Here is a 13,350-nt window from a genome sequence, read left to right as displayed (position 1 = left end):
GGTAAGGAGTTACCTGTATGCCCGCGATGTCTGAATTTGGCATCCCCGCAAAACTAATACGGCTATGTAAGATGACGTTGCTCAACACCAGCAGCGCCGTCAGAATTGGGAAGGACCTCTCCGAGCCGTTTGATACCAAACGAGGTTTCAGACAGGGTGACTCGCTGTCGTGTGACTTCTTTAACCTGATGTTGGAGAGCATCGTACGAGCCGCAGAACTTAATCGCTCAGGCACAATATTTTATAAGAGCGTACAATTGCTGGCGTATGCCGATGATATTGACATCATCGGCCTTAACAACCGCGCTGTTAGTTCTGCCTTCTCCAAACTGGATAAAGAGGCAAAGCGAATGGGTCTGGTGGTGAACGAGGACAAAACGAAGTACCTCCTGTCTTCAAACAAACAGTCGGCGCACTCGCGTATCGGAACCCACGTCACTGTAGACAGTTATAATTTCGAGGTTGTAAAAGACTTCGTCTATTTAGGAACCAGCATTAACACCGATAACAATGTCAGCCTTGAAATCCAACGTAGAATCTCTCTTGCCAACAAGTGCTACTTTGGACTAAGTAGGCAACTGAGTAGTAAAGTCCTCTCTCGACGAACAAAACTAACACTTTACAAGACTCTCATCATGCCCGTCCTAACGTATGGCGCAGAAGCTTGGACGATGACAACATCCGATGAAGCGACGCTTGGAGTGTTCGAGAGAAAGATTCTGCGTAAGATTTTCGGACCTTTGCACGTTGGCAACGGCGAATATCGCAGACGATGGAACGATGAGCTGTATGAGCTTTACGACGACATAGACATAAAGCAGCGAATAAAGATCCAGCGGCTACGTTGGCTGGGTCATGTCGTCCGAATGGATACAAGCGCTCCGGCTCTGAAAGTATTCGATGCGGTACCAGCTGGTGATAGCAGAGGAAGAGGGCGGCCTCCTCTGCGTTGGAAATATCAGGTGGAGAAGGACTTGGCTTCACTTGGTGTGTCCAACTGGCGCAGGTTAGCACGAGAAAGAAATGACTGGCGCGCTTTGTTAAACTCGGCCAAAATCGCGTAAGCGGTTATAGCGCCAATTAAGAAGAAGAAGAGCTGGTATACTGGTGAATGTAGAGAACATAGGATTCAATTATTAGACTTTTTCGTCCTAGTGCTTCTGCGAAGGTACTGCTCCTGAACCGTTGAAAAAGTTCGATGGATTAAGTAATGTTTTCGTATTGGATCGTATTTAATTCGAATTTCAAAGCGTGCTAGTTCGACTTCACGGTAATATATAAAGAAAAAATGTTTAACTGGAAAATCCTTGTTTTATTCCCTTTAAAAAAATGTGAATTGATAAAATTTCCTTTTAAAAAGGAACATAGAGTTACATAACTCATACCAGTTGCAAAATGCCGCCGTCAATATGTAAGTCAAATTGATTGCCGTCCAAACTGCCAAATTTTCTTGACGATGACAAAACTTGTTAATATATACTATTGGAGAAATCACTGACGATCACTCGAAAATAATAAACATGGCAATATTTCTTATTATTATGGTTAATTGGCAAACCAATATTTGGTGTATCTTTAAGTGTACGTTCACATACTCGGTGTGTTGAAAAAATAAGGTGAAAGTTTCGAAATTCGCGGGATATGTACATTCGACGTTGGATTAGATGGCGGATAGGGGAATTCTCGGCAGATATGCAGGGTAGGTGGGAAATTAAATACCACTCGCGGATCAAAACAGGCAAACGCCTGCTTGGAGGTGTATTTCAACCAAGAAAAATGCTAAGTGTAAGCACGTATGTACGATTAGTTGCGAAATCCCATACTAAGCGGCTGTTGGGTCAGCGTCTGACTCAAAATGAGCTGCTGAACCACCCCGGAAGGTTGACTAAAAGTAGTCAAAACGGGCATTTGGCGACCTCATGTTACAACAATGGATAATGGATTCTGAGTCCATTAGGATTCTGGTATTATGTCACTGGAAAACTATTTGAATTGATTATGTGAGCTGGTAACTGTAGTGACTGTCCCATTAGTATGTGGATTGAAACCCCACAGAAACTGCGGTATATATATATTGCTACAGTTGCCCCCGTCCCGGTAAAACAGTGGCAGGCCTTGAGGTACGTTCTCAGTTCGTCGCCGTTAAGTTGGTGGTGCAGGTTAGGTTGAGCTTCCCCCCTATTAACGCTGACCCGGCTTTGAGCACATGCACTCATAAGGTCATGTGTCAACCCTCGCATCGGCCTCCCTGCAGTGCAAAGATAGCCACGGGGTCATAAAGACGACTGTACGTACGAACTAAGATAGCGGTCTCAAGGGGAGTCCCCACAACTATGAATAATTTAAAAATGCAATACAAGAATAATCCTCTGAAGCAAACAACGGAGTACCTAACTAAAGACATCGAGGTACCATGTAACCGAAATTAATCCAGAGATGGAGTCATCATGGAGACACCGAAGACGATTGCTGCCTCCTCTAGAGAATGCTACACAACACCAAGGAGTATTTCCATTGCCAGTTTTTTTGGGACTATGTGGGCTATGGACGTCAGAGCTGAACTGGGTACACGACAAGATATGGGACAACGCATAACCAATAAGAAGAGCAGCCGTTATCCAACCGCAGACTGTGACCCACCAGCCCCAATTGATGAAAGCCTGCTTAATGTCTCTGGAGAGAGAGAAATTATTGAGTTGTAGAAGTTCTGCGCATCGCAGAGAAATATGCATAAAGATGCAATCAGGCGTTGTGGCATCACCAAACGACTTCATACTGAAATCATGCTGGAGATGGACGATGAAGAAAGACGGAGGAGGTTGGATCAAAAGAATACTCCAACCCAAGAGATGAAGGCTCCCCTTGCAGAAGGACTAGTGGAAATCAATCAAACCGGTAAGTGAGTCAGGACAAAATCTAGCCCTAAAGAAGGAGGAAAAACTAAACGGAGATAACCCTAAGGTTAAGGGACGAGAAGGAAGTGTGGGTCAAGGTTCAAAGAAGGCCCAAGCAGAAACCTTCGAGGAAAATAGTTTGGACGAATACTGTTGCAATTGTCATTGCGACTAAATCAGAAAAGACGTCATATGCTGATATCCTACGGGCGGTGAAAGCCAATGATGCCACAAAGTCGCTGATTGAAGAGGTCCAACAAAAAGTACTAGTACCCTGACACCACAAGCTACAATACAGGGCGTACTCGGTGCAGGTGAAAACCCACATGATGATTATTCACTGTAAAGGCTTGGTAACGGATATTAGCAGCAAGGAAGAGCTGTTGGATGCCCTAGACACACAGGCTAAAGTCAGGAGACTAGAGGACTCTGCAGTAAGATTGGAAAAAATGAAGTGGGGAAGACAGCATACATATAGCTCTCTGCAAAAAACGCCAAAATGGTTCTAGATCTGAAACCGGTGCTCACTATCGGAAGCAACATCCCCGATTAAGTGCTACAAATGTTGGGAGTATGGACATGTAGCTACAAAATGTAAAGGAATTGATAGATCAAATCTTCGCAGAAGATGCGGCGAAGTTGGCCACAGAGCTGCAACATGCAAGAACCATGAAAGATGTGCACTTTGCTGTGGTGCACATAACGAAGGAGAATGACCGGGAATGACCTTAAATGCCATTCCCATGGCAGCCGGTTCTACGTTACCGGAATGACTCGGGTTTTTCCTGATCAAGGGCTGCCGCCCCAGTACACTAGCCCTGTCTAGTGTATCGTATATCACCCCACCCCTTACGTCACAGGAGCAAACTCTCGCAGCAAACCTGCTCCAAATACTTCTCCTCAGGGCTGGAGTCGAATCCAACCCTGGGCCAGAGGTATTTTACTGCTGCGTCTGCCATCAACGGCTCCACCCGAACTCCACCTCGGTTAGGTGCAATAAGTGCAACGGGTGGAGCCACCTTAAGACCTGCTCAGGCCTTAAGTCGCACAGGGAGTGGTCCACACGGTATGTGGCCACGTGTTGCTCCCGCCAACAGGCGTCTGATGCCTCCACGGCTACCACACCCCCTGATAGGCCGGCACTACTAACCGCCACCACAACCCACACCTCCACGGTGAGGAGCCTATCGGAGCAACACAACTCCCCTCTAACCCCTCCTATCCCTTCCTGCTCCAACCCCAGTGCGGGGACAAACCAGCAGCTCCTGGTCCCCCGTACAGTCTGTTCCGTGTGTCAGACCGTAATACCTCGGAATCTGGTATCAGTCCAATGCAATTCCTGCAGTGGCTGGTGCCACTTTCGGAGATGTTCCGGCCTGCGCACCACCCGTGAGTGGACAACTGCCTACGTTGCCCCCTGCTGCAGAGCTCTGCACCCACTACCTCCCCCGGAGGCGCGGCCGCCCACCACCATCAGGCCGCAACAACCACAGTGGATTGCACAGCAGGTCCAACGTAGACAACCCCACGCGTCCCTCACCCCCCGGATTACACTGACCTCACCGAGAAGCTTCAAGCTTCTCCAGTTTAACTGCAACGGACTTACGAGTAAGGTCGACGAGATAGTCGACTTCATGAACCGGCACAGTATCAAGATAGCTGCGGTCCAAGAAACAAAGTTGCACGCTAGGTCCTCTCTGATCACCAGGGATGGCTATAACGTGCACAGACACGATCGCGAGCGAGACAACGGTGGTGGCCTAGCGTTTATAGTCCACCACACTGTGCAGTATCGTCTTATCGATGAAGGAATCGACCCCAGGGACAGCACCTTAGAATGTCAAGGCATAGCTGTCCGGTCAGGCGATTCCGAGCTCGAAATTTTTAACATATACATACCCCCTGTCACCTGCTGCCCGACAGGATATCACCCTGATATAGGTGCGCTCATCAGAGGTGAAAACCGATTGGTTGTAGGTGACTTTAATGCGCATCACGATCTTTGGCATTCAAGCCTGCCAAATGATCGTAGGGGACAGCAATTGGCAGAGCAGATAGACGACTCGACATTCAGCACAGTGAACGACGACGCCCCCACCAGGGTAGTGGGCAATTGTAGCAGCTCGCCTGACCTAACAATAGCTAGCGCGGGTCTGATAAATAGCATAACGTAGCGACCTATGCTATCGCTTGCATCAGACCACTTGCCCACTATCGTCTCGATCGAGAAACCTGCCGATTTCGTTTCCGCGAATCACCGGTCCTATTTTAACATTAAAAAAGCTAATCGGGCCGGCTTCACGGAATTCACCGAGGACACCTTCGCCGCTCTTCCCATCCCCACTGATGTGCGCGTCGGCGAACGCGCATTCCGCAAGGTGCTCACAGCTGCTGCGGCTCGCTTCATTCCAGCTGGATGTTATAAGGACATCCGTCCTCACTTCATAGCAGAAGCAGCCAGTTTAGCAAACGAGCGTGACCACCTACGCCAGGCCGATCCCGGGGATCCCCGCATAAGGGATCTCAATTTGGAGATCCGGCAACTGGTAAATCAACATAAGCGGACTAAATGGGTTGAGCACCTGAAGACTTGTAACCTCACCTCCGGAGTGAGTAAGCTCTGGTCCACCGTTAGGTCCCTGTCGAACCCGACGAAACACAACGACAAGGTGGCTATCACCTTCAACGGTTGTACTTCGTCGGACCCGAAGAGATGCGCGAGCTATTTTAGCCGGCTGTTTACACTGCATCCTCCGGGCGACAGAACCAAACGTCGTGTTACCAGAAGGCTGCACAAACTGACGAACGACAGTGCGCCACTTACTTTCTCCGGTGATGAGGTTCAGGGGGCCATCAACAAGTCGAAATCATCGAAAGCCATTGGCCCTGACGGACTAAACGCGCTGATGCTGAAGCATCTGGGACCCCTGGGAGTAGGATACCTCACAAGGGTCTTCAATTTGTCCCTGGCCACTCTCATCATCCCTGACAAGTGAAAAGCAGGGAGAGTGGTCCCACTATTGAAAACTGGGAAACTCGCCAACCAAGGGGAGTCTTATCTGCCGATAACTCTCCTTTCCCCAGTAGTGAAGACACTTGAAGCCCTCCTACTCCCACTCTTCACGACACATCTGGCCCCAGCCCCACATCAGCACGGATTCCGACGAGTGCACAGCACCACCACGGCACTCACCGCCATAAACGCCCAGATAAATCGCGGGCTTAACCAAAACCGCCCCTGCGAGAGGACTGTCCTAGTAGCGTTGGACCTAAAGAAGGCTTTCGATACAGTCAGCCATTCCACGCTACTAGATGATATTTATCAGTCGACACTCCCGCCAGGGCTGAAGAGGTGGTCCGCGAACTACCTGAGCGGTCGGCACTCGTCAGTGATTTTTCGAGATCAAATGTCAAAGCAGAGGAAGATTAAGCAAGGCGTACCGCAGGGTGGTGTCCTTTCACCCTTGCTTTTTAACTTCTACATCTCGAAGCTCCCCCAACCACCAGCGGGAGTTTCCCTGATCTCATACGCTGACGATTGCACGATAATGGCGTCGGGCAATGACATCGATGGCCGGTGTTCCAAAGTGAACAACTACCTCACCGACCTTTCTCGCTTTTTCACTGCGAGGAATCTCCAACTTTCCCCCACCAGGTTCACGGCGACCCTTTTCACCACCTAGACAAAGGAGGTCAAACTGTCCCTTAAGGTAAAAGTCGACGACACACCAATTCCGACTGTGAATAACCCCAAAATTTTGGGTGTAACCTTTGACAGCTTGCTCTCCTTCTCTGCGCATACAACCGCAATTGCCACTAAAGTCCAAAATCGCAACAAGGTCCTCAAATCGCTGGCCGGCAGCACTTGGGGCAAGGACAAAGAACTGTTGCTTTCGACATTTAAGGCAATTGGCCGGCCGGTTCTAAACTATGCTGCGCCTGTCTGGTCGCCTGGTACTAGTGATTCGCAGTGGATAAAGCTTCAGACATGTCAGAATACCGCCTTTCGGACAGCGACCGGGTGCCTCCTGATGTCACCCATACAACACCTGCACAACGAGGCACAAATGCTCCCAGTCGCGGAGCACAACAAATTGCTCAGCAAGCAGTTCCTGCTGGGGTGTTACCGCAGGTTTCACCCCTGCAGACACCTGCTTGAGCCTGAGCCGCCTCCCAGGCACGTCAGGAGACACCTCCTCGACTACGCTGACGAACTCCAGGACAAAACTGACCGAGACCTACTGGACCGGACAGTATTCAGACAGTCAATAAACGACATTCACCGGGAGACCGTTACCACCTTCATGAACTCCCGTCCCGTGAATGCCGTAATCGGAGTCCAACCACCACCCATTCCAGATGAAGAGCTCCAGCTTCCCCGTGAGACTCGTGTAACATTGGCACAATTACGTTCTGAATATTGTAGCAGGTTAAACTCCTACTTATCCAGAATTGACCCCGACATACCAAACACATGTCCGGCATGTGAAGGTACCCCGCACGACACTAACCACCTCTTCACATGCCCCCTTAATCAGACTCATCTAACCCCCCTCTCCCTCTGGACCCAACCTGTCGAAACAGCATGTTTCCTGGGCCTACCCCTAGATGAGCTAGACGAAGACGACAGATGATATACCTACACTGACAGGGCAAACTATGCTGTTAAAACAACAACAACAACCTTAAATGAATTCGCGGCTATGCTGACGCGGATAGCAACGGACTTCTGACACAGGAGACCTATCATCATTGCAGGTGACTTTAACACATGGTCGACCACATGGGGAAACCTACCGACCAACCCGAGAGGAAGAATACTGGAAGAAACGTTTGCTAGTCTGGATCTGACCCTTTTAATCACGCCAGGATGCCTCACGTTCGATACTGGTACTAGACGATCAGTAATAGATCTTGCTTTCGCCGATACGTCTACGGCAACCCGCGTGCAGTGCATATTTCAAGCATATACACTCACAGTGATCACTATACAATTGTAAAGGACTTGTACACATCTCGCAAGCCCAATCTTACAAGTGCAAAGAGTGTCTTGAATGAGGAATAATTTTGACGCAGAATCTTTCCTAGGGATCTGAAGCGTACTTTGTTGCTGAAACTGCAGAACAGCGAGCAAACCAAGTAGCAAAGCGATTAGAAGAAGCGATGCAGCGATGCCAACACGCAGAGGAACTTCGATCCGGGAGCCTGTGTACGGTGGACAGGCGAAATCGCGAGACTCCGAAAACGATGCAACAAAACTCGCAGAAGAGCTCAAAGTGCGCGTCGCCGTCCAGCTTATCCTGTTCAGCAGACCCAATATTGCTTTCAAAGCAGCGGCCCAAGCGAGTCCAGAAATTTTAGCTGAACTCTACAGTGAGTGGATCAAGTCTGGTATATTTCCCTGGAGATCTAAGCGACAACGTTTAGTGCCACTACTGAAACCGGGCAAATTGCCAAATTATCCATCAGCACACAGGCCTTATATCTGTTAGATACAGTGGGGAAGGTACTAGAAATAATCATCTGTGAGCGTTTACAGAAACACCTAGAGGGGCAAACAGGACTTACGGAGCGACAATTTGGCTTCAGGCGAGCAAGATCCACTGTCGACGCCATTCGACTGGTGGTCGAAATAGCGAGCGAGGCTATTAATAGGACAGGCGGGGCATGCGGCTTAAGGAAATATTGCGCTGTCATAATGCTGGACATAGAGAACGATTTCAACTCAGCATATTGGACACTAATTCTTTCAGCACTGAGCGGTCTTGGAGTGCTTTCGTACCTGCTTCGGGTTATCCGAAATGAAAGGCGCCGTAGTTATAAATGCTCTAACACGGTTGCCCAAGGTACAAGAAGGAGACTTCTATCTACTGTGACAGAGTCGCATGTACGTAGCCGCTCCCATAGCAACGAGGGGCCAATCAGGTTTATAGGGTAAGTGCTTTGCGAGTAGCCTGTGCATACCGGACAGTATCGGACGATGAATTTGCGTGCTTACGGGAAAAATTCCACTGGATATACGAGCACGTGAACTAAGCCGTCTCTATCCAAGGCAAGGCGCAAAATGTACAAGAGACCAAAAGATGGCACAGTGAATGGCGTCACTTGACAAATGGCAGAGAAGATGGGATTATTCTCTTAAAACCGCTGGACGTACGAACTTATCCCTATCCTTGACAAGTGGTTACGGCGAAGTGGATTACTTCCTCTCCCAGATTCTGAGCGGACACGGCTGCTTTCAGTATTATCTGCATTGGTTTGGTCTCTCCGCTTCACAGTCTGCCCTACATGCCCAGAGAAGGTTGAAGACGCGCGCCACGTACTCTTCTACTGTCCAAAATTCGCCAAGCAGCGTGAAGAGTTGGCCACTACCCTTGGAAGACATCCAAGTGAGACTAATTTAATTGGCAGTATGTGCATTTCAAATCATTGCTGGGATGCTGCATGCAAGTTTTCCAAGCAAGTACGGCGTACGCTACACAAGCAGGACGAAGAAAGGCGAACAATAGAGCTGTTTCAGTACCGGTAGCTAGAACAAAATAATATTAACGCCTGTGCTGCAATTCATTTCAAAACTTTTAGACGTATGTGTTTTGGTCGAGCTCCTACTACGATTTGTGGCGTGCGTTTTGATATTTGTCCCAAAATGGGGGGGTCTACAGTTTTATACCACCTCCAAACGGCATTTGGTTTTTTATGAGGAGTTTTTCCAGTGCATAAATACTTTTGCAGCTTTGCCTTTGCCTGCCGAGATGTGACAGCTATTAAACAAAACTGTTTCTATTATTTAGTGTTTCGTGCTCGTGGTTTCGAATCTGTGCACTACCGAATGGTAGTTGCGCGCCAAAAACTTTTTAGCGAATGGCGGCGGCCGCCGTAGCCGAATGGGTTGGTACGTGACTACCATTCGCAATTCACAGAGAGAACGTTGGTTCGAATCTCGGTGAAACACCAAAGTAAGGAAAAAAGATTTTTCTAATAGCGGTCGCCCCTTGGAAGGCAATGGCAAACCTCCGAGTGTATTTCTACCATGAAAAAGCTCCTCATAAAAATATCTGCCGTTCGGAGTCGGCTTGAAACTGTAGGTCCCTCCATTTGTGGAACAACATCAAGGCGCACACCACAAATAGGAGGAGGAGCTCGGCCAAACACACAAAAACGGTGTACGCGCCAATTATATATATATATATATATTAATATTTTTACAAGTTTCCAAATATTACATACATATGTACATATATGCACATTAGACTGGCCGCAGCTTGTGTGGGGAAAAATAAAAATTGAAAATCCAAAAGTTTTCGGGTCGTAAAACATGAGGTTAGATGCAATAAAGAACGGTATGATGTCTAACCGTGCCCATTTGATCCCAAAGTATGGAAAATTTGAAAAAATCACAATTTTTACTAATTTTTTTTCGTTACCAATATTTTTGTTAGAATCTTATATTTATTGATGTGATGCGATTTTAATTAATTATTGATCTTGTTTACTTTATATCGGTATGGCAGAATTTATATCGCGAAAGCCACCTGACAAAAGGCGCTTTCAGCACACATAACTGATTAGTGAAACGTGGAAAATATGTCACCGTCAGTTGAGTAATAGAAATTGTGTTTTATGAACGGTGTGTTGAGCCAGCTGCTAAATGAAATAATTATTTTTAAATTTTATGCAAAGGTACTTTTTAAATAATTTTTCACACTTCACTATAATAATAAAAATAAAAATTTGTTTCATAATCAACACTTTGGTTATCACTAAACAATTCATCAACTGTTGTGTTCGCTGAATACGCTAAACGTTTTGAATTTTTACTCGACATTTGAATTAGTAGGCTTTGACATTGCATTCTTATTCAGTGTGAATTTTTTTCTCGATATTTGAATTGGTAGGCTATGGCATTGCATTTTTATTCAGTTTCAGTTGTCTTATGCGTTTAATAGTACAAAAGTAATTAGTTAGTGAAAAAATGAGTTCAAAATCATTATCAGGCATTCCGAAAAAAGATTACGTTCTGAGCAAAAAATATTTCTTGTGGATGATTGTGAAAGTGTTATTTTGGGGGCCAAGTTGCCATCAATGAAACAGGTGCTCCAATTATTGTTTTACAAAATGAGGCACGAAAACTTGACTTTGGAAAGCAGTATGAAATACACGATTGGTGCCACGATTGAATTTTGGAAAAAAGCTAAAATTCCCACGGCGCAAGAAAAAATTGTATTAAAAAACTTAAAAATCTTTACGAGGAATTCAGAAATTTACAAAAACATTCCAAGACTCCTAACGAGAAGTGTCGTAAAAATGAAGCAGAGTTTAAGGATAAAATTGAAAACTTTATATTTGACATTGCAGCCATGGATGCCCTAGGTATAATGAAAATGCAGGAAGATAAAGACTTTCTTTTGCTCCAAAGAAATAGAGGACGTCCAGGTAGAATGTATGGTTCCGATACTGTACTCACAAGAAAAGAAAGACGCAAAGAGCAACGAATGGAAGAAGAAAGAAAGCGCGTTGAAAAGCATTTAGTTCATTGTAAGTTTATTAAAGTTAAGCTTTACTGGTTCTTTTTTTTAATATTTGATCCCATTTGAAGCTAATTATGCTCTTGAAGTCTCTGATACCGAGGATGCTGAAAAGGATATTTCAGCTGGCGAAGAAAATGCAGCAAAAGATATGAATAAAGGCGAAGATACAGACGGAAGTAACATTAATTTACTACCGAAAAAGGCAAATCGAGGAAAAATTAATTTTATTGATGATAGAATGCTTGCATGCATGGACAAATGTAACCTCTCAACAAGAGATACCATGCATTTGGTGAGTGCAACGGTTGCTGCCTTCATAAATACCATGCAAAATGTTAATGGAACGTCGTCAATAAAAATGGAAAATTTAATTCTTAATCATCGCAGACAAGCTCAAGAGATTATTAATGGATTCAATGTTATGGTTTTACTGAATATATTTATAAGATTTTGGATTCTTGACCTTTCTTTTTACTTGCTTGTAGATTCCCGACGTTTTTGTCCTTCACTGGGATGGCAAGCTGCTTGCAGAAATCCGAGGCACAGAAAAGAAAGATAGATTGTCTCTCGTTGTCACAGGAGAAAATATGGAAAAACTGCTGGGGATACAAAAAAATTGAAAGTTCAACGGGAGATGCAATAGCTGCAGAAATACATAATTTTTTGTGCAAGTGGAAGCTCGATGATTTAGTGGAAATTGTATCATTTGATACAACAGCTGCTAATACGGGAGTTAATAATGGAGCAGCGTTCTTGCTTGAAATAAGGTTGGGCCAAAATCTACTTTCCTTTCCCTGTCGTCACCATGTTAGTGAGTTGCTAGTCAAAGCAGTGTTCGAACTAAATTATGGCAAATCATCAGCACCGGAAGTTCCCTTATTCAATCGTTTCTCTAACAGCTGGAAAAACATTAATTCTAAGTCATTCAAAAGTGGAATATCGGAAAATGAAGTTCGGAAAGTCTTTACAATAGCTGAAGTGGAAATATTTAAGAATTTTTGTCTAACTGCATTAAATAGTCACCACTCGTGCCGATTATAAAGAATTACTACAACTATCGTTGCTCTTTGTTGGGGAAGACGTACCAAATTTTTCACAAGTACGGTCACCTGGTGCAACATCACACGCAAGGTTTATGTCGAAGTGCCTATATTGCTACAAAATGTTTCTGTTTCGCGAGCAATTCGTGTTAACGACTTCAGAGATAAAGAGTCTAAGAAGCGTTCGTATTTTTTTAACCTGCATCTACGTTCCATATTGGTTTCGTTGTGCGGATCCAATAGCTGCTCCTCAAAATGACCTTAAGCTCATTCAAGATGTGATTGTATATTTCGATAAGAATATGTCCAATGCCTTTTTACATAAAATTAAAAATCATTTATGGTATTTGTCGGAAGAGGCGGTTGGCCTTTAATTTTTTGATGATCAAATTCCTTCACATATTAAGCGAAAAATGGTGGAAGCAATTACTAGCGATAACCAGAAGGAAGATGCTGTTCCAAAGAGAGTTGTTGCAACAATGTCAGAAATAACGCTTTACGGCAGCAAGAATATAAATGATTTTATTTCATCAAGAACTAAAACATTCTTTACCCGCTTAGGAATTGAAACAAGTTTTTTGGAATCAGATCCTTCAACATGGCAAGAAAGTGAAGACTATATAGCGGGAAAACGAATTTGTCTGTAATTAATGACGCTGCAGAGAGAGCATTGAAATTGATCACAGACTACAACAGATCGCTTACTTATAATGAAGAAGACAAACAGTACTTACTGCAAGTTGTTGAGCACTACAGGCAATTGTATCCGTCTTACACCAAAACATCTCTCATTAAATAGACAATCTAATTCTTTAATTAAAATTTTATTAAATTAAAATAAATTAAATAAATTATATATATATAATATTAATAATATTTATATATATA

At 45.0% G+C, this 13,350-nt stretch overlaps 1 protein-coding gene across 1 annotated transcript; it reads left to right on the top strand.

Annotated features, from left to right (window-relative positions):
- The first annotated feature begins 11,810 nt into the window (after positions 1-11,810).
- Positions 11,811-12,616, top strand: LOC128869534 (uncharacterized). The gene is made up of 2 exons (XM_054112099.1): positions 11,811-11,840; positions 11,908-12,616. Exons 1-2 carry the CDS (start codon positions 11,830-11,832, stop codon positions 12,461-12,463), a joined length of 567 nt encoding a protein of 188 aa, XP_053968074.1. The 5' UTR covers positions 11,811-11,829; the 3' UTR covers positions 12,464-12,616.
- The last annotated feature ends 734 nt before the right edge of the window (positions 12,617-13,350 follow it).

This window comes from Anastrepha ludens, chromosome X, assembly GCF_028408465.1.
Source record: "Anastrepha ludens isolate Willacy chromosome X, idAnaLude1.1, whole genome shotgun sequence".
In the NCBI taxonomy this organism is placed as follows: Eukaryota; Metazoa; Arthropoda; class Insecta; order Diptera; family Tephritidae; genus Anastrepha; species Anastrepha ludens.
The sequence above is the reverse complement of the archived record's forward strand: the minus strand, read 5'-3'. Positions and strand labels throughout refer to the sequence as shown.